At 46.4% G+C, this 13,502-nt stretch overlaps 1 protein-coding gene across 1 annotated transcript in view; it reads left to right on the forward strand.

Annotated features, from left to right (window-relative positions):
• The window catches only part of LOC137524058 (cytoplasmic phosphatidylinositol transfer protein 1-like), a 166,491-nt gene extending 153,545 nt beyond the window's left edge, over positions 1-12,946 (forward strand). The window contains exons 8-10 of the mRNA XM_068243497.1: positions 1,796-1,951; positions 2,325-2,388; positions 11,595-12,946. Coding sequence (XP_068099598.1) covers positions 1,796-1,951; positions 2,325-2,388; positions 11,595-11,878 — 504 coding nt within the window. The 3' untranslated portion in view covers positions 11,879-12,946. The remainder of the gene's footprint in view (positions 1-1,795; positions 1,952-2,324; positions 2,389-11,594) is intronic.
• Positions 12,947-13,502: the final 556 nt, after the last annotated feature.

The raw sequence follows: 13,502 nt of genomic DNA on the forward strand, positions 1-13,502 counted from the left end.
CTTTTGGTGTTGCTGTGACCACAGGTGCATTCCTTCTTTTTTAAGAATGTTCCAAACAGTTGTTTTGGCCACGCCTAATGTTTTTTGCTATCTCTCTGATGCCTTTGTTTTTTTTTTCAGCCTAATGATGGTTTGCTGCACTGATAGTGACAGCTCTTTGGATCTCATCTTGAGAGTTGACAGCAACAGATTCAAAATGCAAATAGCACGCTTGAAATGAACTCTGGACCTTTTATCTGCTAGTTGTAATTGTGATAATGAGGGGATAACACACACCTGGCCATGGAACAGCTGAGAAGCCAGTTGTCCCATTACTTTTGCTCCCTTAACAAGTGGCAGGCACATATGCAAAGTGTTTTCATTCCTACACACCATTCACCTGATTTGGATGTAAATACCCTCAAATGAAGGCCTCTTTTCTATGGACTGTTGAGCTGTGTGCTCAGCAAGCTGTTAATAGGCAGCAGTGAGCGGTTGCCAGGCAGCAGTGAGCAGTTGCCAGGCAGCAGTGAGCAGTTGTTAGAGTTTGAGAGGCATTTCACTGCCTATCAATAGTCCATAGATAAAAGGCCTAAAGCTGACAGTCTGTAGTTAAAGTCAATGGGTACCAATGTAAAAATAAAAAAGTCAGTTACTCACCTAAGGAGAGGGAAGGCTCGGTCCTAATGAGCCTTCCCTCTCCTCTCCCGGTGCCCTCGGTGCTGCGCTGGCTCCCCCGCTCGCGTCCGCCGCCGCAGGGACTTCGGAGGTCTTCGGGCGCACTCGGGCTTCCGAAGACGGGCCGCTCCATACTACGTATGCGCGAGTGCGTCATAGAGGGCGCTCGCGCATGCGTACTATGGAGCGGCCCCGTCCTCGGGAGCCCGAGTGCTCCCGAAGGCTTCCGAAACATCCGTTCGGCAGCGGAAGTGGCAGTATTTGACCGAACTGGTCGAATACTGCTACGGGGGATCCTGCGCGGGACCGAGGGCACCGGGAGAGGAGAGGGAAGGCTCATTAGGACCGAGCCTTCCCTCTTCTTAGGTGAGTATATGACTTTTTTATTTTTAAATGGGTAAACATTCACTTTAAAGCACATCGTGTTCATTTCATTTCAAACCCATTGTGGTTGTGTATAGAACCAAAAATGTTAGAATTGTGTCGATCGATCTCCCAATATTTATGGACCTGACTGTACATATTACGTGCACACATTTTATCTTCTTACATAAAGTATTTACCTTGTTTCCTAGGCTACTAAATGGTAGCAACTTTTAAATAGTACTTACACTTGGTAATGTAGCCTTGCGACTTTTGAAACTAATAGATCTGGTTTGAAGGCTGTTATTTGAAGAATAAATGTGTGCCTTCAGCAGAAGGTGAGGTGAAAGTACTATTTCACAGGGAACATTTAGCGTTTTGTTTGCATAATTCGCAGCCTGTGTCCTTTTAGAAGATAACGAGAAGGGCAGTAATATTAGGCAATCACCCATAATCACCGAATCCTCAGATTCGGCTCTCCCATTGTCAGATAAGTTGAATATGATTTCTCTTTCGCCGCGGGTGATTGCACTCTGAGCACTAATGACTGTGAAAGCAGCACATGGCGGCAGGAGAGGATTCTGGGACAAGATGCTTTATTCTCCTCAGAGTTCATTAGCAGACCTAGCGGCATGCTTCTTCTCACTATCACCACTCCATCTTTTTCTAATTTAATTCTAATTCATATTCAGGAAGCGGTAGAGGACGGAGGCGGCCGGCGATGTCATGCTGACACAAAGCGATCACCCTGTTCACTGTCTCATCTCTCTCACAGGACCTGAGGCATTTCATATCCAGCAAGACAAGCCGAGGACCCCTGGAGGAAGGCTGGAGGCATCGCACCAAGCCAATCATGTGCTCTTACAAACTGGTGGCTGCCAAGTTTGAGGTGTGGGGCCTGCAGACGAGGGTGGAGCATTTTGTGCACAAGGTGGGTGAGGTGTGGACTTCTGTGCTGTTGTCTAGCGTAGCACCACACTCATTGTACATAGTCTGAGTGTGGTGGACAAGTTGGCGTGTGGGGCCTGCAGACAAGGGTGGAGAATTTTGTGCACAAGGGGGTGTGGACTTCTTTGCCATTGTCTCGTGTAGCACCATAATCATTGTAGATAACCTGAGTGTGGTGGAGAAGTTGCCGTGAGGGGCCTGCAGGTGAGGGTGGAGCATTTTGTGCACAAGGTGGGTTAGGTGTGGACTTCTTTGTCTCGTGAAGCACAGTAATCATTGTAGATAGCCTGAGCGTGATGGAGAAGTTGTCTCACGTAGAACCGTTATAAGTGATGTTGATTCCTCTGTGTTACCAGGTGATCCGGGACCTGCTGATCGTTGGCCATCGCCAGGCTTTTGCTTGGGTGGACGAGTGGTATGGTAAGTTGCTTTTCCTTTCACAGTGTCGGTAACACAGGGTAGGTAGATGAGATGGGTAATGAGATGCTAACAACTCTGGCTAAATACATTGTGTTGCAAGCAGATTCACAACTGGGTCAATCCAAATGAGTAGACAGTACATTTCATAGGCCCCATTCCAGCCTGCATACAATTTGCATTAAGTTTGTACGCATGTCAACATTGCTAAAGTATTTCATTGACCACCTCTAGAGGCAATTACAGGAGCCAGAGTCCCACTTCCTTTGCTGGAACTTTTGCACAGCAGCAGACAGAGCTTTGCTTCCGAGCCAACATTACTTCGATAAAGGGGTCCTACGCGGCTCCGAAACGTTGGCCATATTTTTACAAGGAACCAATAAAGATGAACTTTGCATGGGGCGGCTCTTTTTCTAGTTATCTCATAAGCCTGAACGTATTTCCCTGAAGTAACGATAAAGACAAAAGAAATACAGAGAGCCCAATATAGTGTCGTATGCAAAACAAGGGGTTGGAAATGAAAAGTATATCATGTATATACTCACAAACGTGGGTTACTGCCTAGGTAACCACTGTATAGTCAGGAGAGGAGATTAGACCTGTCCTCACTCAGGATTAAGAAGTCGCTCCCTGTAGATAAGGAGATAAGGGGCAACGCCCCTCCACCAGGGGTGGATATTGATAATGTAAGAGTGAACAGAGACGCCAGCAGGATAAAAGGTTCTAAAAGGCTTAAAATCCCTCAGGAGGTGGTGGTGGACTCGCGTTCCCAAAGCAGACAAGATACCATCAGTTTTATGACAACAGGTTTATTAATATACTCCAAAACAAACAGTGCAACGCGTTTCACGGGAATGTTCCCGCTTCCTCAGGCAATAAACAGATAGGAGTACACAGTATAGTCTCAAGGTCACGAATAGCGCCTCTGTATTTCCCTGAAGGTTCCCATTCATTAGGGTCACTGTATGTGCAAAACAAAATAAGGTATCTCTGGCAAGATATGTTCTACTGTTCCAGGGGCTAGAGCAGAGAAAAGAGTCCAGCTGAAGCTATCAAAACGTTCTTTGGCTTACACGCAGGGCCGGATTACCGACCAGGCAACAAAAGCAGTCGCTTGGGGCCCCAGAGTCAAAGGGGCCCCATTAGCACATAAACCAGCCCTCGCCATCCTGTCAGCGGTGGCTGGATGGTATAATGGTTAAAGGGACTCTGAGCAGTACAGTAACTAGGGAAAGATGCATATCATTTTAAAGCTCTCTTTCTCCTCTTTCCAATGATATATAAACGGCCACCCTATGCCTTTTAGTTTTCGCTATTTTCGTGATTGAAATTACGGCCACAGGACGACTTTTCTCCAAAGTCGGCAGCTCGATTCAGCACAATGCAATGAAATATAAGGAACCCAGGGGGATATAATTACAAACATCATGCTGGTAGGTGTGAGGATGTAATTAATTAGTTGTGGGTATGCTTAAAGGCATACGGTTCGAATCTCGGCTCTGCCTGTTCAGTAAGCCAGCACCTATTCAGTAGGAGACCTTAGGCAAGTCTCTCTAACACTGCTACTGCCTATAGAGCGTGTCCTAGTGGCTGCAGCTCTGGCGCTTTGAGTCCGCCAGGAGAAAAGCGCAATATAAATGTTATTTGTCTTGTCTTGTCAAATGATGCCGTGCGCTGCTGATTGTCTTCAGAGCCAGGCTCTCCTCCTAGGTCCCCCTCCTGCTACTGTGCGCTCTGCCGCTGCCCACTCCTCCCTCCCTTCCCACAGAGAACCACAGCTGCAGCAAGAATGATAGCAGCAGATGGCAAACGTTCACTCACCTATCCATGATCCAAGCGATAGAGATCCCGTCATCTGAAACTCATCTGTCTCTTCTACAGTGCAGCCACCCGCTCTGAACTTCCTGATTCTCAGATCAGACAGGAAGTAGGAAGTAGTAATAGTAGTAGTAACAGAGCGGCAGCACTCTAGAGGAGACAGATGGACTCCGGATGACGGGACCTCTATTGCTTGGATCGCAATAGGTGAATGTGATTCATCTGGTGCTGTCATTCTCCCCCGCTGCGGCTGCCTTCTCTGCTGGACTATCGTATTCACTGGGATGGAGGCTGCATGGTGGCTGTCTAGTTTAGGAGGAAATCGTTTTTTCAGTGGTGGGGGTGGTTATGTAATTCTGTCTGGGGAATGGCTTCCGGTTTGGCGGTGTCCAGAGCTTTCTGCTATTGCCAGGCTGGAGATGCAGGGGGAAAGTGCTGCTGCTGTGATATCTGGCGCCCTCTTCACAGGGGTGCCCCAGCCCCTGAGTGCAAATGTCTCAGCCATTCATCTCTCACTCTGCATTTTGCCGCTGCTATTCCCTGCATTGTGCACCCACAGAGGAAAGCGTGCTGTTGCCCATAGCAACCAGTAGCTCGGCTGCCCCGGTGTGTGCGGCATGTTGCTGTGCAGCTGCATCTTCTGATTCTATTACGACATGATGGGGGGGGCCCAAATCAGTTACTTTGCTTAGGGCCCCATTTAGCCTTAATCCGGCTCTGCTTACACGGAATGTATATAGTGAAATCTGCACTGTGGTCATTCTGCTGTTTTGGGACCCAGGGGAGCCTCTAACCATTTTGTCACTCCTGGCGAGAAAACCTGTGGAGCCCCCACATGAAAATAATCGTAATGGGGCAGCATTTCACCAGGAAATAATCGTAAAGACGGCAATATTTCACTACAGAAAGTGAGCACAAATGGGGACAGATTGAGGCACAGGAGGAAAGGAAGAGGCACAGGGAGACTGAAGACGGCACACAGGGGACAGAAGGAGGCACAAACAGGACAGAAGGAGGCACAATGGGGGACAGAAAAATGCACAAAGGGGGGCAAAAGGAAGTACAGGGAGACAGTAGGAGACACAAAGGGGGACAGAAGGAGGCACAAAAGTGGGACAGAAAATGGCAGAGGGGGGTGTTAGGAGGCAGAGGGGAACAAAAAGAGCCACAGTGAGACAGAAGGCGGCACAGAAGGAGGCACAAGGGGACAGAGGAAGGTGCAGGGGACAGAGGTGGAACATGGGGACTGAAGAGGCACATGGAGACTGGAGGCACAAAGGGGCACAGAAGGAGGCACAAGAGGACAGAGGAAGGTGCAGGGGACAGAGGTGGAACATGGGGACTGAAGAGGCACATGGAGACTGGAGGCACAAAGGGGCACAGAAGGAGGCACAAAGGGGCACAGAAGAAGGCAGAGGTGGCTCAGCGGGGCTGTAGGAAGCACATTGAGACAGAAGGAGGAACAAAGGGAGACAGAAAGACAAACAGGGGGACAGACATGGCACAAGGGACAGAAGGAGGCACAAGGAGACAGAAGGAGGCACAAAAGGGGAACAGAAGGATGTACAAGGCACAGAAGTGTCAGCTGCCTGCAACTTACGCTAAGTAGATGCAGCAGAAGCAAGTAATAGAACACCCATGGGGCGGGGCTTAGCCTGGGGGTAGATCTTAATGTTGGGGCAGGGTTTAATCCAGCAACATGGTGCCCCCCAGGACCAATGGCACTCCAGGCAATGGCCTGTACTGCCTATGCCTAGAGGCTCCCCTGTTTGGACCTTCTGTCTCTTTCCTCCTCCATCCCTTTAAAGTAAACCTGAATGTAGAAGGAAGCCTTTGGATAATGCAAAGGCTTCCCCATCCCCCTCGCCTCCACCAATCCAACGCTGCGACCCTCCGAACCCCTTTGACAAGGTCTTGTTGAAGAGCATTTGTTTGTGCTGCCATCTGTGAACGAGTGAGGCAGCACTGCGCTTGCACAGAAGCACAGAGCCAAACGGGCTCGACTCTTCACTCAAGTGCAGGCCCAAGAGCTTGTTCACGGACGGGCGCGCAGTCACGAGCTTCCAGAGCATCCCATCACTGGATTGGTGGTCTTCAGGGGGACATCGGATCCAGTGGCTTCTCTCTACCGAGGTAAGTATTGGTTTTTTTTATTTTTATTTTTTTTAAATTGCAGTTTTACTTTAAAGAGGAAATGTCGTGAAAATATAAAAATTTAAAACACATACAAATAAGAAGTATACTTCTTCCAGAGTAAAATGAGCCATAAATTACTTTTCTCCTATGTTGCTGTCACTTACAGTAAGTAGTAGAAATCTGACATTACCGAGGTTTTAGGTTAGTCCATCTCTTCATGGGGGATTCTCATCATGGCCTTTATTCTTTATAAGGACACTCCCTGAAAAAGATTTATACAATGATGCTGGACAGCCTCCCTGCTCGCTGCACACTTTTTGGACGGAGCAACTGCCATTCACTAAGTGCTTTTAAAAATAAAGAAACCCCCCCCCCCCCCCCATGAGAAGATGGGTTAGTCCAAAATCTATCGGTAATGTCAGATTTCTACTACTTACTGTAAGTGACAGCAACATAGGAGAAAAGTAATTTATGGCTCATTTTACTCTGGAAGAAACGTACTTCTTATTTGTATGTGTTTGCATGTATTTTAAATGTTAAGATTTTCGCGACAGAGGTCCTTTAAGGATGTGATGTACCCGGCGTCTCAGATGTCCACACACCCGTCTTTGCGATTAGCATGTGCGGCTGAATCACGATACTAAGAGGAAAGGAAACGGGCTATAAGCTCCTGAGACCGATCTCTCCCGCTCCTTACGTAAGCCGTGTTATATTTAGCATCAGCCTGGCTTCCTGAGGGCGCAGAGAGAGCGCTCGGACGGCGAATCAATACTCGCATCATACCTCAGAGGCAGAACAAGAACACACAATAGCGTACAATAACTTAATCCACGGGAAGAAAAAATCAGGAATCGTAAACCAGAGGACACGGGGGAAACGAGAGCGATGTTTCAGGACGCCGTCCATGCCATGCTGATAGCGATTTAACTTAAAGGGTCACTCCAAGTAAAGTGCTGGGAACCATGGCAACAGTATACAGCTTATTGTAAAAAAAAAACAAAAAAAAACCTACAAATCTGTCTCTGCTTCTCTCATTGATTTATATAAGAAAGGAGGCGGGGTCTGACACATACGCAGGGATGCTGGGTATGTGTACACATGGTTGAGAGTAAATTAAAAACGTACTCAATGAAACATTCAGAGCTAGAGACAGGGCCGGATTTCTGGCAAGGCCGCATAGGCCATGACCTAGGGCACCAGAAATTTAGGGGCGGCTCAGTGAGGGGCAGTAAAGCTGTTCTATGCAGCCATCCCTATCTACAAGGACAGCTTTAACCTTTAAACTCTTTGTCCTGTTTTTGTCGTCCTTGCAAGACCTGTAAGCTCTGTTCTGCAGGTACATATCAGCCTAACTCTCATGATGACACAATCGGTCCATCATTAACGAGATGGCAAATTCTTAAAAAGACAAAAATTTCATCCTGTTTTCTACCATCCTACAAGTTCCTAAACCTATTCTAATGTGCTCTGGCTTACTACAGCACTTTCTACTATCACCGTCTCTGTAATAAATCAATGTATCTTTCCCCTGTCGGACTTGTCGCCCTGTGTCTGGAAGGCTGCCAACTCTTCAGTGTTGATCTGCTGTGCACGCCCCGCACCAGGCCCCTCTATGCACACTCCCGTGTGTGTGTTATTTACATTAGCCAGCTTTTCTCTGCTCTCTTATCTTTTGCAAGCTGGATAAATCCTCTGTTGTGAAAGGAGTCACATGCTGAGGAATTAGACACCCGGCAGAGCTGTCTGCAGGAAGAAACAATCAGCCTGTAACTCTTCAGTGGGTGAGAGATGCAGGGGGAAAGAAACACACAAATGATCTCTTGAAATTCAAAAGGAAGGCTCTATACAGCCTGCTTGTGTATGGATGTATTTTCTATGTGTGGACATGCTGTACATCAACCTACTTCCTGTTTTGGTGGCCATTTTGTTTGTTTATAAACAAACATTTTAAAACTGTTTTTGACTACTTTTAATGCGGCGAGGAGCGGCGAAATTGTGACAGAGGGTAATAGGAGATGTCCCCTAACGCACTGGTATGTTTACTTTTGTGCGATTTTAACAATACAGATTCTCTTTAAGGAAAACATAATTTATAATCTATACACGTATTACTGAAATAGTTATATCTGTGACATGTAATGATGGAAAGTAAGGCGAATTCTCATTAGGACACGCAGAGATAACATCCATACAGACGGTATCGTTGGCCTTGGACGGTAAAAAGTACAAATCCCGCCCTGCCTGGAGATATTCTGAGATATTTTGATTAATACATTTCTCGATTTCTTACATATTCCAGGAAAAAAAAATAGAAAGGACATATTAAATTTCTGTTTCTCAATATAAGTCCTTAGTTTATCACATTTTCAAATAATTTTATTGAGAAATGGGGAGATCAGATGGTTCTATCGTGAAGATTTGATCCTCACATCTTCCAATAAAATAATCAAAAATGTGATTGAATTCCCTATGTTAGTTTTATATCACATGTCACCACCTTTATTCTCTCTTTGCTGCACCTTGTTTACCTTTCCCAGCGGAGTGACCATGACGAGCAAAGTGACAATATTCTTTTCGCATACATTTTAGTGAAAATAATGTAAAATTCAACTTTCAAGCAAAAATGCCATCGAAAATCAACTTGTAATAACATTGTTTTTTTTTTTTTTTTAATTGTGCATTTGTTTTGTGCCTTTTCTAAAATAAAACATTTTTGCACTTTTCACGAATTTTCCCTGTAATATTGACAATTTTTTATGTCTTTAGAGAATTTCCGCATCAGAAAAAAAAAGTGTTTCCTTTGACCATATTGTGAAAATATGATGTATTTTCGAGAAATATTTTCTCAAAATCAAAAATAGCACTTTCGATGCGAAAATAACTTTTGGCGAAAATCCGCAAGCAACATGTGAGAGATCGCGGAAAAGCCGCCGCATGTGCTGCTGAGGAGGCGGCTGTTTCCGCGTCCAATGCGGCTGTTTGCACGCGGACACGTGCGGCTGGTAACAGGGCAGAACGCGGAAAAGCCGCCGCATGTAACAACAGTAAGGCGCGCTGAGAGGCAGAATTCTTATACTGGGCAGAGAGAGTCAGCTGACCACGCCGATCAGCTGACTCCAGAGTAGTAGTTTATTGATTGATCAATTAGGGGTGGTGCTGGAGAGCACTACTCCATATATAGTTACTGCTAGCCAGTATCAAGTTGTCTGCCGTTGCGAACACTACGTGGAAGCACTCAGACCTTAGTCAGATCCCACAGTGTGTTTGAACCAGGTGGACCTGGGAATTCACACTGAGCCAGATTACTTGAACTGTTATTCTGTTTATGCTTAAGCTAGTTCCAGGGTGTAGAGACCACGGACCTCACACCCAGATTAGGGAACTGTATTATCATTTGTGTTATACTCCAGACTAGTTCCAGGGTGCTGAGACCACGGACCTCGCACCCAAGACTAGGGAACTGTATTATCATTTGTGTTATACATCAGACTAGTTCCAGGGTGCTGAGACCACGGACCTCGCACCCAAGACTAGGGAACTGTATTATCATTTGTGTTATACTCCAGACTAGTTCCAGGGTGCTGAGACCACGGACCTCGCACCCAGACTAGGGAACTGTATTATCATTTGTGTTATACATCAGACTAGTTCCAGGGTGGAGAGACCACGGACCTCACACCCAAGACTAGGCATTGTTTGATATCTGTTATGACTTATTGCTTTCCTGACTACTCCTCTGTCCTCTGATTCGGTACCTCGCATATCTGATACTCTGTTGCCAAACCCTGCGTGCCTTGGATACCGAATCAGCCTTCTGTCTATGTACCTTATCTGACCGTGTGTTGCCGACCTGGCCTGCCCGACCTCGAGAGCTATCTCTCATATTAAGAGATAGTCTCCAGATCAGTCAGTGACATCCACCTTTAGGTGTCACTCACCTTCTGGTCCTTCCTATCTCCAGCCTGACTCCACCCCTTGAAGAGTCTCAGGCTGCTGGAAGGTTCCTGTGCTTTCAGAGCAGTGTTCCTTTACTGCCTATGATCACCTGCTCAGCAGGTGCATTACTCAAAGTACTACTGTTACACCAAACACTCACATACCTATGGGTGTCCTGAGGTTAGCAATATATCTGTATTATCGGTGATTCTGCAGATCATCAATAATCAGGTATATATCTGCATTCTTGGTGATACTGCAGATCACCAATAATCAGATTCTCTCTGCGTGCTGAAACCGATCGTTACACAACACTGACTAGAAACAAGGATTCTAGATGATAGGATCTTTGGGTCTTGGGTTTTTCTTGTTTTTTTTTTTGGGTGTTTTTTGTTTGTTTTGTTTTTGAAGGGGGTGGGGGTTGAATGTGGTATACGGAGGTGCCATATTTATTTCCTTTTAAGCAATACCAATTGGTTAGCTGTCATGCTGATCCTCTGCCTTTAATACCTTTAGCCATAGCCCCTGAACAAGCATGCAGTAAATCAGGCGTTTCTGACATTGTCAGATCTGACACGATTTGCTGCATGCTTGTTTCTGGTGTGATTCAGACACTACTGCAGCCAAATAGATCATTATGGCTGCCAGGCAACTGGTATTGTTTTAAAAGCAAAAAAACATATTGAAGTTTCCATATTCTTCTCACTTCAGTTGTCCTTTAAAGAGTGAGGGGGGTATTTAGGCTGTCATCTTTGTCCTCTTCAGACCTGACTCTCTATTCTGGGTTGGTCATTAAAAGGAATCTGAGGTGTGAGACCTATGGAAGCTGCCATATTTATTTATTTTTATACAATACCAGTTGCCTGGCAGCCCTGCTGATCTTTCCGGTCACTAGGGTCTAAATCACACACCTGAAACCAGCATGCAGCTAATCTTGTCAGATTTGTCATAGACATCTAATCTGCATATGCTTGTTCAGGGGCTATTGCGAAAAGTATAAGAGGCAGAGGTTCAGCAGGACAGCCAGGCAATGTGCATTATTTAAAATGCAGTAAACATGTCAGCCTCCATATCTCTCTCACCTCGGGTTCCCTTTAAGGAAACCCTAAACAGAGGATTAGTGTGACAGAGAGTTTCAGTGATTGGTGAGAACTTCCACAGACATAAAGTGGATGAAGTCTCCTTCCCACAAGAGTGTAGTTCAGTCCGAGCTTCAGAGGAAAAAGCATTGATATACAAGTTGTTGGCATAGCCATGCTGATCCGTGGCTTTGTACGCAGGTATAAGGATAAACCTTTTTTTCTGTTTTCTATTGGCAGGAATGAACATGGAGGAGGTACGAGAGTATGAGAAGGAGACTCAGGCTGCCACCAACGAAAAAATAGGGCCTGTCACCCCCACCATTACCATCACCGGTGAAAGTCATTGTCCCACCACTCGTAGCGCCCCCGCCACTCCCATTACCGGAGAACCCCCAGAATTCCTCACCATTCCCAAAGATAGGCCCCGCAAGACCTCCGCCCCAGACACCCTCACTCTACCGGAGCTCAGAGAGTGGACCAACGGACCATCCAATAATTTATCGTCCAACGCCGACAGCTGAAACATGACCAGCAGTCTCCTGCTTCTCCCCAAAACTATGGAACGCTCTTACCCAACTCACAGGGAGCCCCAATATATGATTCTAAAGAAGAGATCAACACTGCCATTAATTGGATGTCGGCAGGATGATCTACCTGGACTTGGGCAACAGAGAGTTGGCTTCTTCCACCGCGAACCTAAAGTGGGACATCCAAAATTAAAAAGTCAAACTTTTGAGCTGTCTGGCCATATATTCGACGTAGTGGAATCTGAAGACAAAGAAAAGGAGGAGCTGTGTGGTGTCAGGTCATTTTGGAACGTTACCCTGCAGACAGCTTGGAAGGGGAGGAGACCGGTGATGTCATTCACCACATTCCCTGTGTATTGGCTACTGGTCTTGAGTTTGAATTGAGCCATATATATTTACTAGCAGTTGAGTCATATTATTTTGACCACCTGCTAAAAGGCAGCAGCCAGTCACTGATGAGTGAGGTATCTGAGGGCCCCGAGGCTACAATGCGTCAATACTAGTTGCTGATGGGTGTGTAGTGGTGGATGCAGTCATAAACCTTATCGACTGAGGTGGTCCCAAATGTGCTGAATTGGGTGGGGTATTTGAGAATCGAGTAACTGGGCTCAAACCACGACTCCCCAGGGAAGGCAACCATCTGACACCCGGTGAAAGTCCACTGTTGGTATCCCTGTGCAAACTGCAACTGAGAAGGCGTGAAGTGCACCGGCCATCCGCTTCAGAGTTCCATTCACAACCGGGTTGGACGCACAGTCATTTTTTACACACATCTGGAAGCCCATTGGTTCATTTAGAGAGTGAGTTCCGCCATGGCAGAATTCCAGTTGCACCAGGCAGCTTGCATACCAGACATTCAACTAGCACACCGATGGTTAATTCTGCCCCCCACAGGCCGCAGTTACCACGTCAGGTCGGCAGAAAGGTTCCACTCACAGTAGAATGTAACCACCGCTACCTTTTATCGACTCATAGATTCCATGGCATCAACCTTGGGCCGGTAGCCAATGGTCGCGCCTTTTTCAATGTCCGATGAATAGTTCTTTTCCCCCCTGCTTTGGTTGTGATTTGGGCAACTTACTGAAGCCCCACCTTCCATATTCACAAAGTGAGGTGTGCAGTCGTTCCTCAGCTGTGTGCCCCAAATATCAGTTGGGGGTGTCCATTATAATGTGACTCGCACGCTTATTTCCTGTGCTTTCTGTTATGTTGTATACTACTGTTAATGTTTTTGTTTTTTTTTTGTTTTTTTTTTAATATGTTGCAAAAGGGCAGCTCCAACCAAATGGCTAAATCCAGTAAAAACATACACCAATTGTTAGCAGTGGCATAGCAATAGGGGATGCAGAGGTTACAATCACACTAGGGTCCTTGGGCCAGAGGGGCCCGTAGAGCCCTTCCTCAACCACAGTATTAGCTCTTTATTGGCCCTGTACTGGTAAGAATCACTTCTATAGATGCTTTTAATAGTAGTAATCATTAAAGGAAACCTGAGACGCTGGAAGGGAGAAAATTCATACTTACCTGGGGCTTCCTCCAGCCCCCTTCCGACCTCGGTTCACCCCCTGTCCTCCTGGGCCACCTCGATCCTCAGCTAGGGTCCAGCCCCCTTTCCGAC

This window comes from Hyperolius riggenbachi, chromosome 7 (genome assembly GCF_040937935.1).
Source record: "Hyperolius riggenbachi isolate aHypRig1 chromosome 7, aHypRig1.pri, whole genome shotgun sequence".
Taxonomy (NCBI): domain Eukaryota; kingdom Metazoa; phylum Chordata; class Amphibia; order Anura; family Hyperoliidae; genus Hyperolius; species Hyperolius riggenbachi.